The sequence below is a fragment of the Telopea speciosissima genome, chromosome 9, assembly GCF_018873765.1.
Source record: "Telopea speciosissima isolate NSW1024214 ecotype Mountain lineage chromosome 9, Tspe_v1, whole genome shotgun sequence".
NCBI lineage: Eukaryota > Viridiplantae > Streptophyta > Magnoliopsida > Proteales > Proteaceae > Telopea > Telopea speciosissima.
Genome location: NC_057924.1, coordinates 63499065 through 63521212, shown reverse-complemented (window position 1 = coordinate 63521212; position 22148 = coordinate 63499065). Strand labels below are relative to the sequence as shown.

Sequence of the window (22148 nt, the reverse complement as noted above, 5' to 3'; positions counted from 1 at the left end):
AAGATTGGAACTGTAAAACTGTAATTCCAAGTAACTGAACAGGGTTACAATGGGAATTAAGGAAAAGGAAATGTGACACTTCACCTCCTCCTCTTCAGTCTCATTTCACGTTTACCATTGGATGCTTTGGGTCCGTAAATACTTTTTCACGCAAAACTAGGGTTTTCCTTTTGCCCCTGCTTTCATGATTGCATGCGGTCTCGTCTTGAACGAAAGGCCCAAAATCCAAAATGATGATTTCAATTTAATTAATATTCTCTCTCTCTCTCTCTCTCCCCCTTTAATCCTAAGTTCTTAACTGATTTATTAGTCCTTCTCTTTACAGTTATGAGGGAGGAGCTACCAGCCCTGACATTCAAACTCAAATAATATGAATATGAATATGAAAGAAAAGAAAATAAACTCACTCACTTTTCAAAAGCTTCAATCAGCCAAAACAATATCATACACACACTCTCATCAAAGACAAATCACAACAAACCCAGAAAAAAAAAGAAAAAGTAAAATCATGATCATTTACCTGAATCTCATATACATTCTCAATATTACATGATTGGTTGATAGAAGATTGTGTTTGATGAAAGAGGATAACAAGAAGAATATAAACTAATAACTTAAAAAAAAAAAAAAAAAAAAAAAAAAAAGAACAAAGGGGGTTGTGCTACAATGTTCTACTGGGGTGTAAGTAACACTGTAACCATTTTATACTATAGTGGGAGGAGACAGAAAAGTCATAACCATCGAAGAAGCTTACATTTTTTTTTTTTTTGGTTTCTGGTTTAGCTACCTGTTTGAGATGGGATTTGGGCCACTTGGGACTTCATGGGCACCTGCATTGAAGACTCTTTTACGCCATAACCGGTTATTCCAACTCCTCTTAGGACTATCAGCAGCATTTTTCCTGGTTTCAGATGATGATGATGATGATGCTGTGGAGAGGTCTTGGCCGCCTCTCTCAGCTTTGCTTGGAATCACAATGAGAAGGAGGAAGATAAGGAGGGTCAGAAGCAGCAAAATAGGATGAGGAAAGACCGAGGTCTTCTTGCCATTCTTTGTTTCACCATCCCCAGCCATACACAGTGAGCTAAACAAACCATCCAAGAGCTAGTCACCCTTGAAAGATGAGCCTTCATCAACTTAAAACCATTCAGGCCTTATGTGGTGGCTTTGGAGCTTAGAACCCAGAAAACCAGAGAAGAAATAAGTGTTTTAAGGCAGAACAAAAGATAGCTTGTAGAGATGACCATAAGATAACAAAGAGAGAGAGAGAATCTTGAAAGGTAAAGTGAGGAAAGAGGAGATGTAGTTGCTTTAAGTATGCATGGTGATTGGGGTGGTGATGGTGGTGGGAAACTGGGAATAGAAGGGGACTCAGATGAAATACTAAAAAAGAAAGGAAGAGAGTGAGAAAGAAGAGAAATGGTGTCTTTTCTCTCTTTTTCTTTGACCTTTGACAGAAGGAAGAAAGAAAGAAATGGGATATTAGGAGGAGGGAGGGGGGGAAGTGCTTCTCTAAGGAGAGGGGAGGGACCAAGTGGGGTCCACGAATGACTTGTCTAAGAGTAATGGACATATAGAAGGAGTCAAAGAGAATTTGGATCATTCAAACTTGCGAATCTACAGTGATGTTAGACGATACAGGGAAATAGACACCAAGAATTTTAATGTTTTGCGGAACTATATAAATGCTAAATGTCACAAATCTCCCATCAATAAATCTTTGTTATCTTTTTCTGGTTTCAAAATTTGGGACCAAAGCATCATCTCATGTCATTCCTGTTGTGAATCTTTCTTCATATTTGTCACAAATCTCGGTGAATGGAATGGGGTTGTCCTTTGATAATCTTTTGTTTTGGAAAAAATTCTTAAAATTTGTTTGTGGAGATGGATCCATATGTTTATATTGACCACATTTTATATGTCAAGTTAATAGTTAAAAATATAAAACAATTTATTTAATAAAAAAAAAAAATGAGATTCACATAATAAAAATGAGGATTTAGTTCTGATATGATCCACAGATGAAATTTTCTTACACGATCCAAGTATATCTTGGTTTCTATCTAGTGTGGTTCACATTGTTTGTAATTTTTTTTTTAATGAATTACTGATGAAGCTTTTTAAGTGTTCGTTCCTATTACCTAGGGGTGTCAACGGGCCGGTTCGGGTTGGTTTCGGTTCGGGTTTTTCGGTTTCGGTGTGACTTTTATAGAAATCGAAACCAAACCATTAAGAAATATTCGGTTTTGGTGCAGTTTGGTTTCGTGTCGATTTCGGTTTATGATAACGGGTTGATATCGATTTGGTACCGGTTTTATATAACTAGTAAGGTCCGGTTAGTGCTATTTTTTCTTCTCTTTTTCTTTTAAATACATAAAATATTTCAAATACAATGCATCTTTGTATCCTATGTCCTATGGCCTATGGATACAATTGGTTGGGTAATCACTAACAAAGGATATGAGATAAAGTGAGAAATTATCACAACATATTTAGGGGGCAATGGTGCATTAGGCATTTACTGATGTACTCATTTATCGGGTTAGATCGGTTCGGTTTGGGTTTGGACTATCGATGCACCGTCGAGCTAGCCCAAACCAAACCAAATCGTTTGCCTTTCTAGATCCACAAATCGAATCGAACCATTAAGAGTTCGGTCCGATGTGATCTGGGCTCGTTCGGGCTGGTTCGGGCCGATTTCATCAATTCGGATTAGGTATTGACACCCCTACTATTACCGGTCATGTGACAGCTAAGTGATGAGCCAAATTTTGAAGAGTTGATCAAATGATGGTTTTCCATTTATTGGAGTTTGTCCATTTTGTGAAATAAAGCTTTTGAAAATTCATTAAGAACATCAAAACTTTCGTTTTACCTCAAAACTCCGGTGAGTACCAACCTAGGGTTGTAGGAGATGCAGGCTATGAGAGCCTATGAACATGGGGACTCCAGATTCCAGAGCTGTTTGGTAGCGTGGGTACAGGAAGGAGGTTTTGAAGTGGAGAATGCAAAGCAACACGGCTGATGCCTGATGATGGGTCATATCAACTGATTTGGCAACACACCTTCCCAATTCAATTTGCCCAAAACAACGTGTTTGATAGACGGGAAACAACCATTTCCCCATTCATGAGAGGCAGATCATATCTATCTTCCAGAGTCCAGAGCAGACAGGGTACGTAGAAATCAGAACTACTCAGAAGAAGATAATCAAAGATGGGTTATACAGAATATTCTGTGCTAACCATCCAGACGGCCACACCCCAATAAGCCTTGTCAATATTGTCATATATAAGGGAATACTTACAGTATAGACCTTCCTCTCGTCTAGGCCTCTAGGCTTCTAGGCCCAAAGGTTTCTTCGTATCAGACTCATAATTGGTGTCTACTCATAATAAGCATTATACACTCAATCTATAACTTAGTAGCAGTAGTACTGTAGTAGTAGTAGTAGTAGTAGTAGTAGTACATAGTGAACGATATGTCTATTAGGCAAATAAGATATCTATTCTACACTCCATGAACCCTACACACTAGGTTTTGCCTCAATCCACTCGTGTTCGACTCCCACAAGGTACCGATATCGATATCAAAAATGCCAATCTTAGTACCGTTCCATTTAGTTAACGGAATCAAACCTAGATCTCAATCTCAATTATTAACGGAATAGGACGGTACTGCTTCTGAAATGATTCTAGGCACTAGAAAAAAGGAGAAGAAGTTAATTGCTTCTAACGAGATGGGTTTATTAGTGTTGTGGAATTTTTTCACTATCATGAAATCTAAGTTATCTATTGTTTTTTATAAAACAATTTAAATTATGAAATCCTAGTTTTACTTCTTCAAACTCCCTAAGATCACATGTAATAATAAGCTTATCATTTTTTTAAATCTAGAGAAGTCCTACAAAATGGAAGAATCCCGTTGTGCAAAAAGGAAGAACATGGTAGATGTAGTTGGTCGAGAGAGTAGCACTGTAGCAGGTTCTGTGAGGAAAGACTTCAAGCTACGGCTGTTGACTTGTTGTTCTTCTTCGTATTCAAAAGGCAATTAGTGAAACCCTAATGAGCTGTAATTCTTATACCCTTTTTTTTTTTTTTTTTTTTTTTAAAAAAAGATCTTATATACTCTTTTTTTTTTAAACGGTACTAGTAGTTTCGGTACCATCCGGTACCTAATTGATATTTCGGTACTGGTACCATTGGGAATCCCATCCCAGAACCGTAAGTCCCATTTATCATTCGACACCAAAATCAGATACCAGTACCATCTTATTTACTAATAGGACGGTCCGATACCGAATTTTAACGGGACGGTATTGGGACTGTTCCCGATTCCGATCCCAAATTGATGCCCTTACCACAAGCTAAGAATTTTGAAACTTGAGAGAATTGAGATCACATGTCACTATCAGGCCACGTCGATCTGATTCATCTGAGTTTGCAAAGATCCCTAATGAAATTTTTTTTTCTTTTTCTCCTTTGGTAAATAACCTCTAATTAATGATCCAGTATATGAATAGCTGAGGATCCAATAAATCCTGGGTTGATTATTTCTAAGCAAATACACTCATACAGATTATGGTGTCTTCCTCATACTGACCAGCCGAAGATGGATATTTGGTATCCGAAAACTAGCGTAAATGAAACTTTATTTTTTGGTGGTTAATAGAATTATACATGACTTAACAACTACCTTCCCTCACAATCAATCCTTCTTCATTCATCAACAATCCTCCTTATTTAGGAATGTGTTTTTTAGATTACTTTTCAACATGATTATGGTGTCATCTTCAATCCTCAAACGGATGGATTCACTGCTGGTTAAAATCAAGGTTCTAGGAATTGATATCAGATCAATCATATCGACTACTCCATTTCATATATGATCGATATAGATCGGTCCAATAGTATGAACAAAATGTAAAATAGTCAAAAAAAAATTGATATCAATATTTTTTATGACAAAAACATCCGATACTAGCCAATATGGCCGAGATATCTTTAGGTATCCAAATTTATTCATATCAACGTCTTCCCATAAATTTTTCTTTAAAAGGTTGTTAAGTTGAATATCTTAGAAAGTCTCTAGCTACAATGCAGCAAGGAGATATCCAATTTACTACATTCTCGTGAATTGGCAAAAAAAAAAAAACTATTTACAGATTTTATTGCAATTACTTTGAACACCCACACCCAGAAATTACTTTGAACATCCACACCCACACACAGAAATCAGAAGTTATGTACCTGTCACCCATATTAGAAAATTAAAAAAAAGGTTAATCCCGTCTCTCACCCTGATCAACCAGTATATACTCTGAGACGAGACCTAATTGGCGCACGGCATATGGGACAATTAGACAAACTTTGACCGCAATCTCTACAAGTCTGCAATCAAATAGTTTATTCTTTTTTTTCCAAGTTATTAGAAGAACAGTTTAAGAGGGAAGAAAACATTCATTTTTTCATAACCAAGTCAATGGTATCCACAGGAAACTTACCAGATGCCCACACCCAAACGCTAAATTCTTTTCATTAGTAAGGCAGATTGGGCACACCTGCATCTACAAAAGAACTAATTTAGAGACAACGTGGAACCTGAAAATTTACAATTTCCCTCTCAAACTACCAATGCAATCTTCCTTACTTGATTTGGTTCACCACTACTAACAACCGGGGCGTTGCTTGGTTCCGAAACTGGCTGTTGTCGGCGCATGAAAGGAACAGGAGGCGGGCGAGGAACTATCTTCTTTGCTCTCCCTGTTTTGTGACTTTTGAATAACACCATATGCATATGTATTAGTATAGATAGACCAACATAAGGTATTATATAACCAACAGTTTGAAAGTAATTAATTCTTTCTGCCCACCCATGGATTCCAAGTTCCATTGTTGCTTTATATTGGATAGGGATCTCCATCAGTGCAGCTAGAGCAAATGCTGTTTCTTTCTCGGAGGGGTTCATGTTTTTTGACATGATATCAGTGAAGTTAACAAACTGCAAGAAGAGACATGATTAATATTGCAATGATACCAAAGAATTAAAACATCATTGATTTGTATCCCAGATAGGATATCCTCTCATAGGTATGGCCCGAAGAAAGTGGAATAATACCTGAAAATTGTCAAATTTGCGTGCAGGGAGCCGATCATCAAACCTCCTCATTTCATCCCAAGGTCCATCACCAACTCCAACAAGCACAATTGCAAGTGCATATGAACTGGTTACAAATTAAGGCAGAAATTTTCTAAATTCGTGTACATTGTCAACTGTGTTGCAGACAAACAATCAGTCCTGTCCTTTCATCAAACAGAACTGTTTGATGTGTCACATGGCTATTGAACCAAAGTGCTTCAAGGTCCAGAAAGAACCATTTAAATCATCTGGTTTAAGGCTAACCACTTCGCCCAGATAAGGTCATGATAACTGCTAGATGACTTGGTTTGAAACTTTTTTAAACAAGGGAAAGATATCCTTTACAGTTTTCCCTATTTGATTGGTAGGCAGTAATTGATCCCTTATCAACAGATAATTACAGTTTCAAAGTTCTAAAGCTTATCTCAACACACTGTATTATAAATTTAGCAGTTTCTAAATTTTGAAACTTTAGATTCTGTTGTCTGAATTAAGATCTATATTCAACAAGAGGCAACTGGTAAGTAACTTACTATTATGAGAATAGCATATTATTTTTCTAATAAAAAATGTAAAAGCTTGTTATAAATTGGATTCCTATAAATAACATAAACAACAAGAAAAAATTTTTGCCAATATAATTCATCAGACAAACCCAGGACCTTTTTTCAGTTCTATTCCCAAGTCAGATTTTAAAACATTGCTTCAGAAGGTAGTTGTCGAAGAAATTATCTGATTAAAGATTATGTCCTGCCACAATATTTACAATTCAAAGAATTGTTCTTCAAGCATTACAAAAAAGAATGCCTATGACCATGTCTAGAGACTCCTTTTTTTTTTTTGGTAAAAAGAGTTTTATTATGAAAACGGGAAAGCTAATGTCTAGAGACTTTTTCGAGTACATATTATTGAGGATGAGAGGATCTGCTTTGAGGTTCAAGGGCTGGATTGGATGAAAGCATGCCATCTCCCTCCGCATTTCAATTTATCCCAACTAGCCTTTAAGAGAAGAAGAATTTAAAGCTTCAAGCAAGCTTGATCTTAAGAGGAGTAGAGAAACATGATTGAGGGGCTTGATAAAGGCAAAGACCGACTGTTACGCACCTCATTGCTAACTCCACCTTCTTTGGCGCATTTTGACATGTGAAGTTTGGTAATTTCTCTTGTGCTATTCAGTCCTGCCTTGGGAGCAAACCAGAAGGAACCATTCATTTAAGAATCAGTTTTGACGAGGTTCAGAATATAATTTGACCATATGGAAGGCCATTGTACTTGCACAGAAGTCAAAGCTTGAGTATTATCAAATCCCCTTGAGATAATCTCCCCACTTATTTTCCTTTTGTCAAGCCTAATCATATGGCATAGAGAATGTTCAAATCATGAAGATGTCTCTTATGGAACAATGGCAAGAGGGTTCAGAATTTCATTTGGTCATATGGGATATAATCTAGAAAGGGTCACTGATATTGGTTTAAGGTCTCCCAAACTCGTGCAAAACTACACTCTGCATGTGCTTATGGAAATTCACAGAAGAAAGTTATAGTTTGTGGGGAAAGAGTTACTGCTGCTAAAATTAAGTTGAACAGTGATTGAAAGAGCAGGCAGTTATCCTCATTGTTGACCACCTCATCACCAAAGGAGCTTCTTCATTCTCATTTCTCAGTGTTAGCCTGCTTTGCCTAAACCCTTAATGTCAGCAAAATAACAGATCATCTGCCTACTCATTATCTATTTTTCCTTCTGAGGTTCAGCAGAAGTCCTTTATGAGTTTCAGGAACACCTGGGTGAATCCACCAGAGGCTTGCAGAAGCATAAGCCTGTTTGTTGAAGAATGTTAGGGGCCAAGAGGGTGCATTCATTACAGGCTTCTGTTGGAGCATCTGAAGTGTGAGAAATCGTTGACCAATGCCAATACTTCTAACCAGCTTATATGGTAGCTACAGAGTTGAGCTTATCACTTTTGAACCGCAGATTATCAGGGGATTGTAGATATTGCAAGTGCCAATTTCATAAACAGACAAGGCACGCAATTACAAAGGCTTCAAGCTAGGCCCATATGTTCGGTTTTCACTGTTTTTGTATTACATGACTACGTGAGTTATAAATGGCTACGTAAAGTACAGCATGGCTGCTCTACTGTGGAGATTGCCCACTGCCTAACCTTTATGTAAATCTTTTTCCCTTGTCATGAAAATAAAAATAGCCATGCCATTGTTCTTCGTCACCTTTTTACTCCATCGTCCTTCATCATTTATTTAATTTTTTTTGGTCTACGCATTTGTTTAAGTTTGCAATGATATAACAATCAAATCTAGAGTTATGAGTGGTGAAATTTCATAAATATTTCTTTTTCTGAGAAGTATTTGAAATAAAAAGTAACAATTTTTTAGTTAATTATGTTTTTTCTATGCCAGTAAAGAATTACCTAAGAACACAAGCATGCCCCTCCCAAAATTGGGAGACCTCTACCAAAAAGGATTACCATGGACTAGCCAACTTGGATACAGGTGCCCCTCTGTATACGAATATGAAATCCCCTACCAAGAAACTAAAAGCCATACTCTCTTATCTCATATAGCTGACATAATACTATACAATATACACTAGAAATTAAAATTCTAACAGCTCACAGTCCCGAAAGTCCAATCCTGTAGCAGACATGCATGTGCATGCATCACATGCAGGAATATACCTAAACCTATACACTGCAAATTAGAATGTAAAAGCTCAGCAGATTGAAAGTCCCAGCTGTGGGAACCACATGGCATGGTTATTATAACATGAATAATTTTCTTGGCATCATAACATTAGTTATACAATATATAGGCAATGGATCAGAACTCCCAAACAGGTCTAATATCCAATATTTGAAACACCCTACCTTGCAGTGCAAATTGAGTTAATTGTACTCTCTTCCTGTGGGCTGCGAGCTCCTTCCTTCGTATCAACACTTCTTGTTACCTTCACAATACAGAACCATAATATTGATTGCAGGAATGGACCATAAAAGAAAAAAAAAAGAAGAAGAAGGCTATAGTCATTACCTGGCCATCAGCAATGATAACCAAAACATGAAATTGTCCGCCACTTTTCTCCACAATGTCAATTGCAGCCTCAACTACAGGTCCAAAAGATGTTGGCCCTTGAAACAACAGAAACATGCATACTAGCTTGAGATCAGAAAGATATAAAACACATAATGAACCAAGAAGTGCGACAATTTGGTAGCACTGAAACTATAACTATCACAGAACAGGTAAAACACAACCAATCCATGGGGTGAACATATGAGCAAATTGTATTAACCAAATGGAAATTAAAAACAAAGAAAGTCAACCACTGACTTCACAGAACTTCATGTTTCATTTGGGAGTCTCCCCCCCCCCCCCTCCCTCTTCCACTTCACAGAGGGTCAGAAAGGGCATTAATTACAAATTATTTTGTTTTGTGACACAAGCTTATTTAGTATAATTAAACACCCCTCTATAACTATAAAAAGTTGCTCTAGAATTACCGCACAACAAAGAAATGGAATTATGGAAATAAGAAAATTAAGGTTTTGTCAATGTCACATAAACAAGCATTGAATTAATTGAATTAAAAAAAAAAAAAAAACAAAACGATACTAACCTGACAATCGCAAGTTTGGAACAATCTGTTTATAGCACGTTAAAACCTCTTCAAAGCCATGACAAGGAGTATGATCACTGTGAAAACTGAACACCTCTTGATCATGGGTGGTGGCTGTAAATGATCAGAACAAGCAAGTGATGTAGTGAATCGAAATGATTTGGACACTTAAAGCATTACAAATTTACTTGAACAAGAAAGAATGAAAACAAAGATTCGAGAACTAAATAGGAAAATGACTGACCATCACCAAACCCATAACAGGGAATCAAGTTGTCTTCATCAAAGGGGGCCAAAGTCTTGCCAATGATAGAAATAGCTTGCTCATATGGATTAGGTATATTGCCAATCGCATGCAGGCTCCGGTTATTGAATGAGTGTTTGCCTTCAAAACAACATAAGTTCATTGGACAATTGAGGAAGAAATCAAAATAGTGAAAAACATATCAAGATGCATGTGCACTATGTATGTGGTGAACATAGAAATTGGATTTGCTCATCCTAGAGGAAGGGAGGTTCAAAAATTAAAAAGCTGATGTGGTGGGAGGAGAGAATTATTTTCCACAATGGGCGATACAAGAAGCTCAGTTGGCTGTTTCACTGTTTTAATCGGGTTTTGAGCTGATAAAGTTTGTTTTCATGAAGGGTTGTAGGAGTGTAGGAGGGTTCTTGGTAGATGGTTGGTCTCTGAGAGGAATATTTTTTGGTCTTGGGGGTTTTATCAGTTGTTCTTTTCATGGAACCACCTGTATTTTACTTCTTACACTCTTCCTTTCAAAAAATAACCAGAAAATATCCAAATTCAGAAAACCTCATGGAAAAAATACTTTCGGTATTCCTTATCCACGATTTTAAACATCCAAGAATTTTTTTGAAAAAGTTGTCTACAGTTCAGATAAGCATTTGGATCAACATCATCCACCAGAGTTGAATTTCAGAAGAACTGTTCACTGGTAGAACACTCAAATGATATATATCAATTTCCAACTTTCCAGCTACAGACAAAGAATGCCCATGACAAATAAGCATACAATTTTATGATATACTGTGAAGTCATGTAGTTGGCTCTCTCTTCAACAAACCTGTCCATTCATTGCTTTTTGTGAAGTCAATCCCAAGAATAAGGTTTGATGATTCAAGACCTGATTCCCTCAAAGCAGCTGTAACCTGTAAAAGACAAAGGCCAATTCAGGACTCCAACGTCTTTCTTTGAAAGCAAAAGAAATGAAGAAATTTTATACTCATAACTTGTGAAAGAAAACTTCTATTGCAACAAATCAATGAGAGAATATGTCAACAGGAAACATGAAGTAGGATCAATGGCTTGGAGAAAATAGGAGCAGAAAATCAAAAATGGAAAATTTTTAAATAGCTCGGCAATGTGCCTATGCAGCTATATGCCCATGGGCAAAGATAACGAGAAAGAGACTCCATTGGAAAAATATTATAATGATGAAACCAATCATCCATTGGTTCATCAACCAGATTTGGAGATAATCTCAAAGAATCTCACCATGATCACATGCAAGACAATATTCCAAGACAATATTCCATCCATGCAAAGTTCAATACAGAAGTATATGCTATTCTCTCATAATCTTCAAAATGGAGGAGGGTATGTAGTTTTTCTGTTAAATATAAAACTATCATCACTAAGATCTTTGGCTCTTTATTCATTTATTATTCTCTTTCTAAGGCTGAATACCACATAAATCATGTGTCATTGCTTTACTTATTTAATAGCAAGGATATCTCTCCTCTCTCATTGAGGTCGAGATCTCAAATTTGCTATCTCCTTTTTTCTTTGAAATTATAGCATCTGAGAGGAGAAAGTCGACCTCAATGGCGTCTTATGGTTGAATTATTTGATTTGGAGAACCCACATGCTTGGGGCCATTAAGAGTCAAGACGTGCAAGGGGTCATCCATGGCAACACCTATGCCACCCAGAGCACTTCTGGTCCTGTAAATTTCAATTGCAGGGAAATCAAATGCAACCAATCCTGATTTTACATCGTGGGCTCTCATAGAAGAGATCCTATCGTTTTCATTGGCTGGGAGATATTTGCAGAATTTGAAAGGTCCCAGAAGAGGCCCTTTCTCAGTTGTCGTAAGAGAAGGAGCTTCAACTGCGTCAACATTCATTTTACCTGTGTGAGAATCAAGTTTTTAAAATTCGAAATCGGGAAACTAAGCTATTTTATGGTGAAGATTGAATCAGTTCAGGAATCGGGAATCGGGAATTGAGAATTGGCCCATGAATCGATCTGATTCAAGATAGATTATAAAGAAAATGACTAGGAATCGATCAATCCGATTCCGATTCAAGATGCAACGATTAGAAGAGTGGGAATCGAGATCAGTTTCAGCCGATTCCGACCCGATTTTCGATTTTTAAAACCATTATGTCCTTCTATATTGGTCACTGATCATCTAAGTCAATTCAAGTTCATATGATACTTGTTGAGTCCACCCTCCTTCAGGTAGTCAGCATTTGAATGATGATGGCTCTTTTAGGGAAAACCAGGTTTCAGCGGTGGTGGTGGAATGGTTAGAGACTGCTCTGGCTACTAACATGGTCGCTTGGTTGTGGAATCTGATTTGCGCATGGCTGTTCAGAGTAGTAAAGGGAAGATTAAACCTCATTGGGAGGTTTGCTTATTTAAGATGTATAAAACTATCCTCATATCATGGCTTGTTTGTCACCAAAAACCAGTGAAGCAACAATGCAAAAAAGGGAAGGAAAAAAAGTCTTCTTAACAGGGGATAAAACATTGGGGGTACTGGTTTTTACTTCAGCAAGAGAGGTTAGTTTCCCTCAGACAATCAAACAAGAGGAGAGAGCTCTAATCAAGAAGAGCCTAAGGAAAAAGGGGAAAAGAAGAAAAGTAATGGAGATAGCTCAACTCCGTATACTATCGAATCTGTTTAAAAGGAAAAACAAAAAACCCAAATCATATGGCCTTCAAATGGTGAAGAAATTTTAACTATTCTTTACCAGGCTGATGATATCCTTCGTGCTTTGGCAACAGCTGCTATAGCTGATGGACCAAGAGTACAAGACTCAAAACGGTGAACTGACACTGGCGCTACCACAACCATGATGGAAGATTCTGGTGGCCTACACAACTTAAACCCCAATGGTAGAAGGGACAGCTTTATGGCTGCCATGGTTAATTTCTTAATTAATATCACTCGTTCGTTTGAGAAAGTGACCCTTTTGATTTAGTAGGCAGAGGAAAAGATCTGGCACCAACAGTTAGAACAATAAAGGGATGATAATATAGAATTCAAATGAAGAGTCATTTTCTGAAAGTTGCTAACATGGCGAAATAATGTTTCCTTCTGAGCCAAGTTTGATATAGAACGATGGACCCCTTGAAAAGAAACACTGAGAGACCTTCAAAGTCCTGGCCATCATTTGCTTTCAGAAATTTAATAATCCTTCACACCTACTTGGTATTTTCCTCCCTATCTGATCTGGGTTTTACAATACATCAAAAAAAAAAATTTCTGGGTTTTACAACGTCTACTATTGTTCGGGAGTCTGTTCACAACCAGAATCTTCTTCCATCATGGGTTTTACACCGGTGAATACTTTCGTCCAAACTATAGAGATCATGCAGGACCACCCCATGTTGTTGAGCTTGCAGGGCCTCTGCTTCTCCTGTGTTGTGAGCATGAGAGAAAATTAAGAAAAAGGAAGCAAGGAGCTTCTTATGGACGAAAGTATTCCTCACTTCTACAACCTCAATTCGAACCCATCTTCTTCTGCTTCTTCGATCTTCCTCCATCCCAGCCCAACTGAGTTGCTTCAGAGCCCCTAGTAATCTGAAAAGGAACCATAATTATAGGTTTGTACTGAAGCCATCGATGATGTAGAACTCCCGCACGTCTTCAATCTACCTTCCCTCTCTCCCCTCCCTTCCTTTGATCTCCCCCTCTCCCTCTCTTTGCACAGTGCAATCATCTATAATGGGGTTCAACCATCCCCAAGTTGCAAGTTTAGATTCAATTGTTTAAGGTTAGTGTTTAATGAAGTCAGGGACTTTCTCTCTCTCTCTCAAATAGTTTGAAAGTGATTTATCATTATCTTAAATATATTTTTTTTCTAATATACATGTGACTTCCTTATGTTCAATATAAAAGATAAATTATAATTTCTTTGAATCCTTGAGAGTTGTCAATAAAAAAATCCCTTTAAATTATAAAGTTTATGATTTGAGATTTAAATGCTAAACATTCAGATTTTAAGGTTTCATGGTAACTTTTTACAAGATCAGAAGAAAAGGTAGTTCTAAACGATTGTGAGTCTCGGTTGTCTCACAAACGATTGTGTCGATAATAACATTCATACTGAAACGAGTATAAGGTTTGGTTGTGTGTTTAAAATGGTTTAAAATCTGAACAAGATGATTAAAAATCCAATCAATATACACATAAAAATTGAGAAATTATTACCATACCTACATCCAAAGTTAAAAGCACCATATAAAATCTTTAAAAAATACTTATAATATTCCTAACTCATTCCACATTGCACAGCCCATTCAAAAAAAAAACTCATTATGCTTTTCATTAATAAAGGTCTTAACGGTTAAATTATGTTGTGTTGAGGCCCATTCCAAACTCATTACGGTTTTCAGTGATGCCAAAGTTTTCCTTCACCAGTCCACTAGTAACTACCCCTCTCTCTCCCTAACTAATATAATTGGATGGTGTTAATATGAGAAGTGTAGAGATTTCTCATCATAGGTGTAACAAAACTTTTGTCTTGATCTAATGATTTTGTACCGTACATCATGCATAACTACTGTACATTAGCTGGTTTAATTTTGGCGAACCAGCCCCACTGGTTATAGTTTGATTTATTAATTCGCTTTCAGTGCATAGTCCCGCCCTCACCGGCCCATTACAAAGCATAATAGTGCAACTCAACGGGCGCACCACGGTAGGTAGCTTTGTTGCCAGGGATTATTGTCATACGCACCCACGCGTTGCACGAGTCTGGCGCACGTAGAATAGGGATTCTCTAAAGTCCCCCCCTGCGTTGCACGAGCCCGTGCAGCCTGGCGCATTATAAAAGTCAGAAACCATGTACGAAAACGCGTTTTTCACTCCTTTTTATGGGACTCACGAATCATATCACTCCTCTTCTATATACCCCGAATTTCTCGTGGGCCACTGAGAAACGGAAGGTATTCATTGAATGGATTATGGAATACACTGGATCTTGATCGGGAAGGAATAAATGAGCTTTTGAATAGAAAACTTATAGAGACAGAATTCTACTTTTCTGAACAATCTTAAACGTAGTAGAGCCATGGTTGAAGGAAGTTTTCTATATGATGAAAGAAACTCAGAAAAACAGGATTGATCGTTTTTCTTCTTTGAGTGGAGTCTGATTTCATTTAGCACTGACAGAGAGAGAGAGAGAGAGTCTGGGATCCACAAACCATAATAATGTAACCATTTCAGTCACTGAATAGCCTTGGGACCCAGAAACCGCGTAGTAGTAGTTCAAATATAATCATGAGTCAAGAATCACAATTTACAACCCCCAACTTGCAAGAAAAGTTTAAATTTTAATTAAAGATTGACCGCGACACAACACTCAACCCTGATGTGGATTACTGGATTTTACAGATCCACAAATTAATTTTTTCAATCTCTTTCGTCTTTGCAGCTTCGACAAGAAAAAAAAAGAAGATAAGGTAGATAGCAGCACGGGCCTCACGTGTGATCTCTTCTCACCTAAGTCAGTCATGGAGTAATGGAGTCAAGTCATTCATCACAAGTGAAGCTAAGCTTGAGCTTTCCTTCAAATCGTGACGTTCTAAAATACCATGACCGACTCCAACAAGAGCCAAATAGACGGGGGTAAAAATCAAATAAAGCATCGTTGCAAGCCAATAAGGAAGAGAGAGAGAGTGACCTGTTCGAGAGTCTTGAAATTGTCGGGTATGAACGCATATTTGTTGCTCGAGGTTTTGCCACTGTGAGGAACAGGAAGAGGAGGAGGAGGAGGAGGAGGAGGTGGGCTGAGAGGCGTGACTGACGGCACAGCTTCAGACATCGTGGACCCTGAAAAAGTTCTTGAGACAAAGCTGCGTGGGGTGACCGACGGCGAGGCTTCAGAAATAGTACTAGACCCTGACAAAGCTCTCGATGCAACCTTTCTACTACTTCCAGTATTACTCCGGCGAAGCTTTCGAAACTGATTTCCCATTTAATTGCAGCAATTGTAACCCACCGAAGCCACAATCCATCAATAGAAAAGAAGAGGAGTATAGGAGTCGTAGCGAATAGATTAGTTTCATATGGGGCCTCTCTCTCTCTCCTTGAAATCTCCGATGACGTGTAACACCAAGGGAATAGGATTCTCTTACCTTTTTTCGTTTGTTTTTGGGATTTCTGTTGTGGATCCGGATTCCGGAGAAGGGGGGAAACAAATAAAATCCCAACAGCACAAAGGATTAAAAAGGAGATAAAGATTTAAGAGAGGGAGATCTAACTAGTTTATTTAGGAAACAAAAAAGAAAAGCCATATCGACAGAATCTGAGGGCGACTTTATCTTCAAAATGGAGGCGAGAAACCTCCGGGTCCGGGAGACTTCGACCTTGTTGGCTTTGGTTGATTCCCAGTTCTACGCTCCTCTATCTACTCTTACTATTGTCCCCCTATTATTCCTTGCTTTGCTTCGCTAACTCGCTTGGCTCTGTGATGATGGAGTTTAAATGTACCACCCCAATTTATAAAGAAATATGCGCTGGGGCCTGCGGGTGTGGGCTCTAGCTGGCCCCGGCCATCTCACTTTATTATAGTTGTTCCCATGAGCCCGTGCAGGGGAACCCTGCTGTAAACTGATTGCGGTTGACCTTTAGTCTTCAGATATGGGTCTCAAAAAGAGGAGACTGAATCGATTCAATCGTCCAAAACTTCTGATGGATTGACCTTTTAAATTTCGCTAATACATCGTAACCGTATAGACTGGCCAATAAGACCAATCGTTTGGATCAAACCAAAAAAACTTCATAATGAATAGAAAAAATAAAAATAAAAATTCAATTTTTTTTAATATTTTTTTCCTTTTATTTACATACATACAAAATTAAAACAAATCGGATCCTAAGAGACCATTAAATGAATACAATAATATTCCTGATGGGACAAAGGCCCAGGCATAGCGAGAACGAGCTAGTGAAGTCGCAAGTCTAGGATGAGGTCGCACAGCTGGCCAAGCGCGAACTGGCATGCTCACCCTGTTCGTAGAAAGGACCAAGTTTTGAATAACGCACTGAGCTGGGCGACATGTCACACCCAAGCCCGCACCACTAGGGCCAAAGCGCTCACCCATAAACGACAACAGTCTGGCCATAGCCAGGCATATAAGGAACGACCTCTATAACTTGCATAGACAACACCAAGTTAGCATGGACCAACGAGGTCCGAGATTCTCACCCACGTCACGCCTAATCAGGCGCGTGGGAAGCAACGGATAAACATTATCCCACGATTCACTTTGCAACGATCTCACTCCACTCCGAGATTCTACCTTACCTATTTAGGCACGATTCTACCTCTCAACCACCTTAAGTAAGGGAAGTAACACACATACAAACTATCTAAATTCTCTTTAAATTAACTGCTGCTCAAAGATCTAACTTAAGCATCGGAGTGAGATCACCGGCGATGCCCGGTCCTCTCTGCTAATTCTTGTCTTGTAGGCAGAGTTTACTCCAACAGGATTTCTAACGCAACAACTCCAAAATCTTCCTAACTAATAGGTATTGATTTTGGTTTGACTTGTGTAGACTGAATTCCTTTTCCAATCCGAACCAAACCGAATTATTATATAAAAAAATCCAACTAAAACCAGACCAAATTGGCGGTATGACAGCTGGATTCAGCTCGTCTCCTTGGAGGGCATCGTCCAATGAATGTCCAATGAGGCATCCAAACATTGGGTTGTACTGCACACATCTCAATGGCTAGCTGGTCCACGATGTGTGCGACCCAGCCCAGCCCAACCATTGGATGCCTCATTGGGTGATGCCCTTCAAGGAGAGGAGCCCAATACGTGACAACTTTACCTCCAAGCCACATAGGTATACGGCTATGTTTAGGTAATCAATCCAAAGCAAGGATTGCAATAAGTTAGGTTTGGATTAGGTTTCGCTTATACCAAACACAACCATATCAAGCAATAATCAACCATAAGCTTTGGGGTGAAGGAGCTGGGGAGGGGAGTAGCCAACAATCTTAACCTACACTTTATGTTGGCCACATGACAACATCATCTATTACAGATTTTAGCAAGAAATGCTATATCGAACAAGGGGGGAAAAATGCTGCTTGGTCGCATGGAATTTGCACCCAGAAATAGGAGAGCTCAAAATTATCACCCCTCCCTCATGAAATAAAAAATCTCAACCATGTTTGTTATACTAGGCATATACTGTAAGACAAATCAGGTATGCAGAAATAGAGAAATACCTGTTATCGCACAACAGTTGCAGAGTGAAACGGACCAGAAAGGAAGAAGCATGGACGACCGAGTTGAGTCATATCTGAAAGATACTTTCCTTAAGGATTTAGATGCCCCCTCTTCTGCAACGGGGTTGACCTTGCACCTTACCCTCCAAGATAAATACAACTCCTAAACGTATAGGTTGCAGAACCTAATACGAGTACCAAGGATACCAAACGGCTATACAACCCTCTTATTACTTAAACGAAAATACAGTAAGTATCTGTCTCTGGAACGGACTGTTGCAGAGACAATACGTTTCTATTGTACCTTCAAAGGCAAGCATGTCTTGGTGAATATATAGAGCTGGAATACCCTTTCATGAAGGGATATATCCATACAGATACAGAGGATGTACGTACAGATAGTACGTATTTCCTTCACATACAGGGAGGGGGTGTATCTATCCGTATACGTGTACAAATAGGTGTGTATGGTTCATCCGTATAGTGAACCATGGGTGAACCAAACCGAGTTTTAATATGAAAACTAAAACTCTAAGTGCAAAACTTATCCTATATAAAAAATAAGGTTTTGCCACACCCACACCCCGACCCCGACTTCGGCCTCGGCCTTGGCCATAGCCTGACCTAACTCGGCTCGGCTTTGGGTGCGCGCGCGCGCGTATTTTTCAAAAGCACCCCAAGGACCCCCCACACACTAGAGGGTAGGGTTACTACCTCCCCAAAGGGCTCACACCTTAAGGAGACAATCCTATATATATACCCCTTAAGTAACTCTCCCACAACCAATGTGGGACTATTCTTGAGCTCAATTCTAGCCTCTTGCACACAAAAGAGTACAACCAATTTCAAACAAAATAGAAGAGGGAAACAAAAGAGGAGGGAATGAAACAAAACACAATTTTGAAACTTTGACACACTTGAAAAAGTGTTTTTTGAAACAAGTGCTTTGACTCAAAAAGTGCTTCTATAAAATAATAATACAACAATTCCCCCACAAGTTTCAAAATAGTGATACATATCGAGTGATAAGTATATTAGACATAGTAGGACACATCGTTGCAGGTGTCTTCAGGACTTGAACCTATACTAGGTCTGATGAACTACGCCACAGAGTACAGGTGAAGTCAGACTTCTTGAACCTTTCCTCATCGGTGTAGCCGACTAGTTCACCAGCCACATCCTACTAGTACAAAGTTTGTGATATCCCTTTTATAAAGATGGACATTTTTTTAACTGGCCTTGTCCCCTATCCTGGTCTCATAGATGTTTAGAGAATTCGTCTCTAAAATTCTCATTGGTAGGCGGCCTCACCTCCTACATCTATTTAGGTCAGTCCATAGTGTACACCACAGTTAACACACCCCCACTTTACATGAGATCCGACTAGATTAAGAGTCTATAAGACTCATCCTCCTTCCATTGTGGTGGTACTACTTTTCCTATCTACCTAGAATGAGCAAAAAATGTAGTAGTACTAGACAAATCATCTAGTGACTTCGTTTGTACCCTTTGAACCTAATTCAGGAATTTACCTCTTCACATAGGTTGGGTGTCCATCACATGACCTATGTCACAGGCCTTAAGGTCATTCCCTTAGATGAATCATGAATTATTTTTGTAGGCAACGGTTTTGTGAAAACATCAGCTAAGTTGCTTTAAGATTTCACAAAATCAATAGCTATTGTTCCTTCATTAATATACTACCGTACAAAATTATGTCTTAGGCGGATGTGACGCTTCTTTCCATTGTATATTTTATTCTTAGCTTTAGTTATTGCCGCTTGATTATCACAATGAAGTGATATCGAAGGCAATGGTTTTGGCCACAATGCAATATCTGCCCTCAAAGTTCTGAGCCACTCTGCTTCAGTTTACCATCTTTTCCAAAGCTATAAACTCAGCTTCCATGGTGGATCCTGTAACACAGGATTGCTTTATCGATTTCCACGAAATCGCTCCACCTCCTAATGTGAAAACATATCCACTAATTGCTAATGTTTCCTTGGTATCTGAAATCCAGTTAGCATCACAATAGCCCTCTAACACGGCTGGTTTTCCACTATAGTGAAGGCCATAGGCTATTGTTCCCTTTAAATATCGCAATAATCTTGTCATGGCATGCCAATGCTCTATACTTGGATTATGAGTGTATTGACTTAATTTCCCAACTTCTAAAGCGATATCTGGTCTGGTGCAGTTCATTAGATATGTAACTGAACCAATGATTTGTGAGTATTTCTTTTGGGAGACAGGTTCCCCCAAATTCTTTTGTAAAAAATAATTAATGTCCAAAGGTGTTTTAACCGATGATAAATCATTATAACCATACTTCTTTAGTATGGTTTCAACATAATGGGATTGGGATAATATAATCTCTTTTTCTTTTCTGATGATCTTAATTCCAAGAATTACATTAGCATCCCCCATGTCCTTTGTATCAAACTTAGACATTAAGAAACCTTTAGTTTGCTTTATAATGTCTAAACTTGTTCCCATTATCAACATGTCATCTACATAAAGTACGATAAACACACATTTGCCTTTATAGAACTTACTATACAAGCACCTATCAGCATCATTTATGAGAAAACCATTCGATACAAGTACCGAATCAAGTTTTTCATGCCACTGTTTTGGAGTTTGTTTGAGTCCATAAAGTGATCTAACCAACTTACACACCTTGTGTTCTTGTCCAGGCACAACATAACCTTCAGGTTGCTTAATGTATATTTCTTCTACCAAGTCGCCATTTAGAAACGCTGTTTTCACGTTCATTTGGTGTATAACCAAATTATACATAGACGCAACAGCCATCATTACTCGTATAGTAGTTATTCTTACTACTGGAGCAAATGTGTCAAAGTAATCTATATTCTTCTTTTGTCTAAAGCCTTTTACTACTAATCGGGCTTTAAACTTATCTAATGATCCATCTAGTTTCAATTTCTTTCGAAATATCCACTTAGTGTCCAACACTTTGGAACCTTTAGGTAAGTCAACTAATATCCATGTGTGATTGGCTAGAATGGAATCTAGTTCACTTTTGATGGCCTCTTTTCAAAATAAGGCATCTAAAGATGTCACCGCTTCTTTATACGATAAATGATCATTGTCTAAAAGATAGACAACCTAATCACCATCCGAAAAAGTAGCTTTCTTTTGCCTTTTACTTTTTCGTAATTGACTTGAATCACTAGATATGGGTTCAATTTTCTTTGACACTTCTTGTCCAAAAGATGATACACTACTATCAACCTTACTTTCTAATAGGTTAGACTTAAGAGGAAATACATTCTCAAAGAATTCTGCATCCCTTGACTCAATGATGTCATTTTCTTCAAACACATCATCTATGGTTTTAATAACTATAAATCGATATGCAGTACTGTGAGCTGCATATCCAACAAAAACACAATCACATGTCTTTGGTACTAGTTTCCTTTTCTTTGGTTCTGGTATAGCCACTTTGGCTAGACAACCCCCTACCCTTAAATGCTTTATAGTAGGTTTTCTTCCATACCATAATTCAAAGGGTAACAATCCGGTTTTCTTGTGCGGAACTCTATTTAAAATATAACATGCCGATAACATGGCATCCCCCCACATGTCTAAGGGTAACCCTGAGCTTATGAGCATTGAATTCATCATTTCCTTCAATGTTCGATTCTTCCTTTCTGCCACCCCATTAGACTCAGGTCGATAAGGGCGGTGGTCTCATGAATAATACCATGGTCCTCACAAAATTGAGACAAATTAGAGTATTCAGTACCTCTATCAGTTCTAAGCCTTTTTCACTTTCCTCCCTAATTGATTTTCCACCTCTGCCTTATCGGATATAAAAGCATTACTTGCTTCATCCTTGGACTTAAGAAGGTAAACCATGG

General features: G+C 38.3%; 1 protein-coding gene across 1 annotated transcript; it reads right to left on the bottom strand.

The window, feature by feature from the left end:
- Nucleotides 1–5274: 5274 nt before the first annotated feature.
- Nucleotides 5275–21078, bottom strand: LOC122639264 (E3 ubiquitin-protein ligase RGLG4-like). Its single transcript, XM_043832081.1, has 15 exons — nucleotides 20940–21078; nucleotides 20677–20774; nucleotides 20140–20352; nucleotides 15875–15984; nucleotides 15703–15781; nucleotides 10851–10935; nucleotides 10013–10153; nucleotides 9769–9882; nucleotides 9183–9280; nucleotides 9020–9099; nucleotides 6118–6223; nucleotides 5873–6000; nucleotides 5650–5773; nucleotides 5504–5560; nucleotides 5275–5390 (listed from the first exon to the last, which is right to left on the bottom strand). Exons 1-15 carry the CDS (start codon nucleotides 21076–21078, stop codon nucleotides 5304–5306), a joined length of 1659 nt encoding a protein of 552 aa, XP_043688016.1. The 3' UTR covers nucleotides 5275–5303.
- Nucleotides 21079–22148: the final 1070 nt, after the last annotated feature.

Coding starts and splice junctions, on each gene's coding strand:
- LOC122639264 (XM_043832081.1), bottom strand. CDS start 21,078: ATGGCTGTTGCGTCTATGTATAATTTGGTTATACACCAAATGAACGTG. Junction 20,775..20,939: donor TGGACAAGAACACAAGGTGT/GTAAGTTGGTTA, acceptor TACTTTATGTAG/ATGACATGTTGATAATGGGA. Junction 5,774..5,872: donor ATGGAACTTGGAATCCATGG/GTGGGCAGAAAG, acceptor GTTATTCAAAAG/TCACAAAACAGGGAGAGCAA.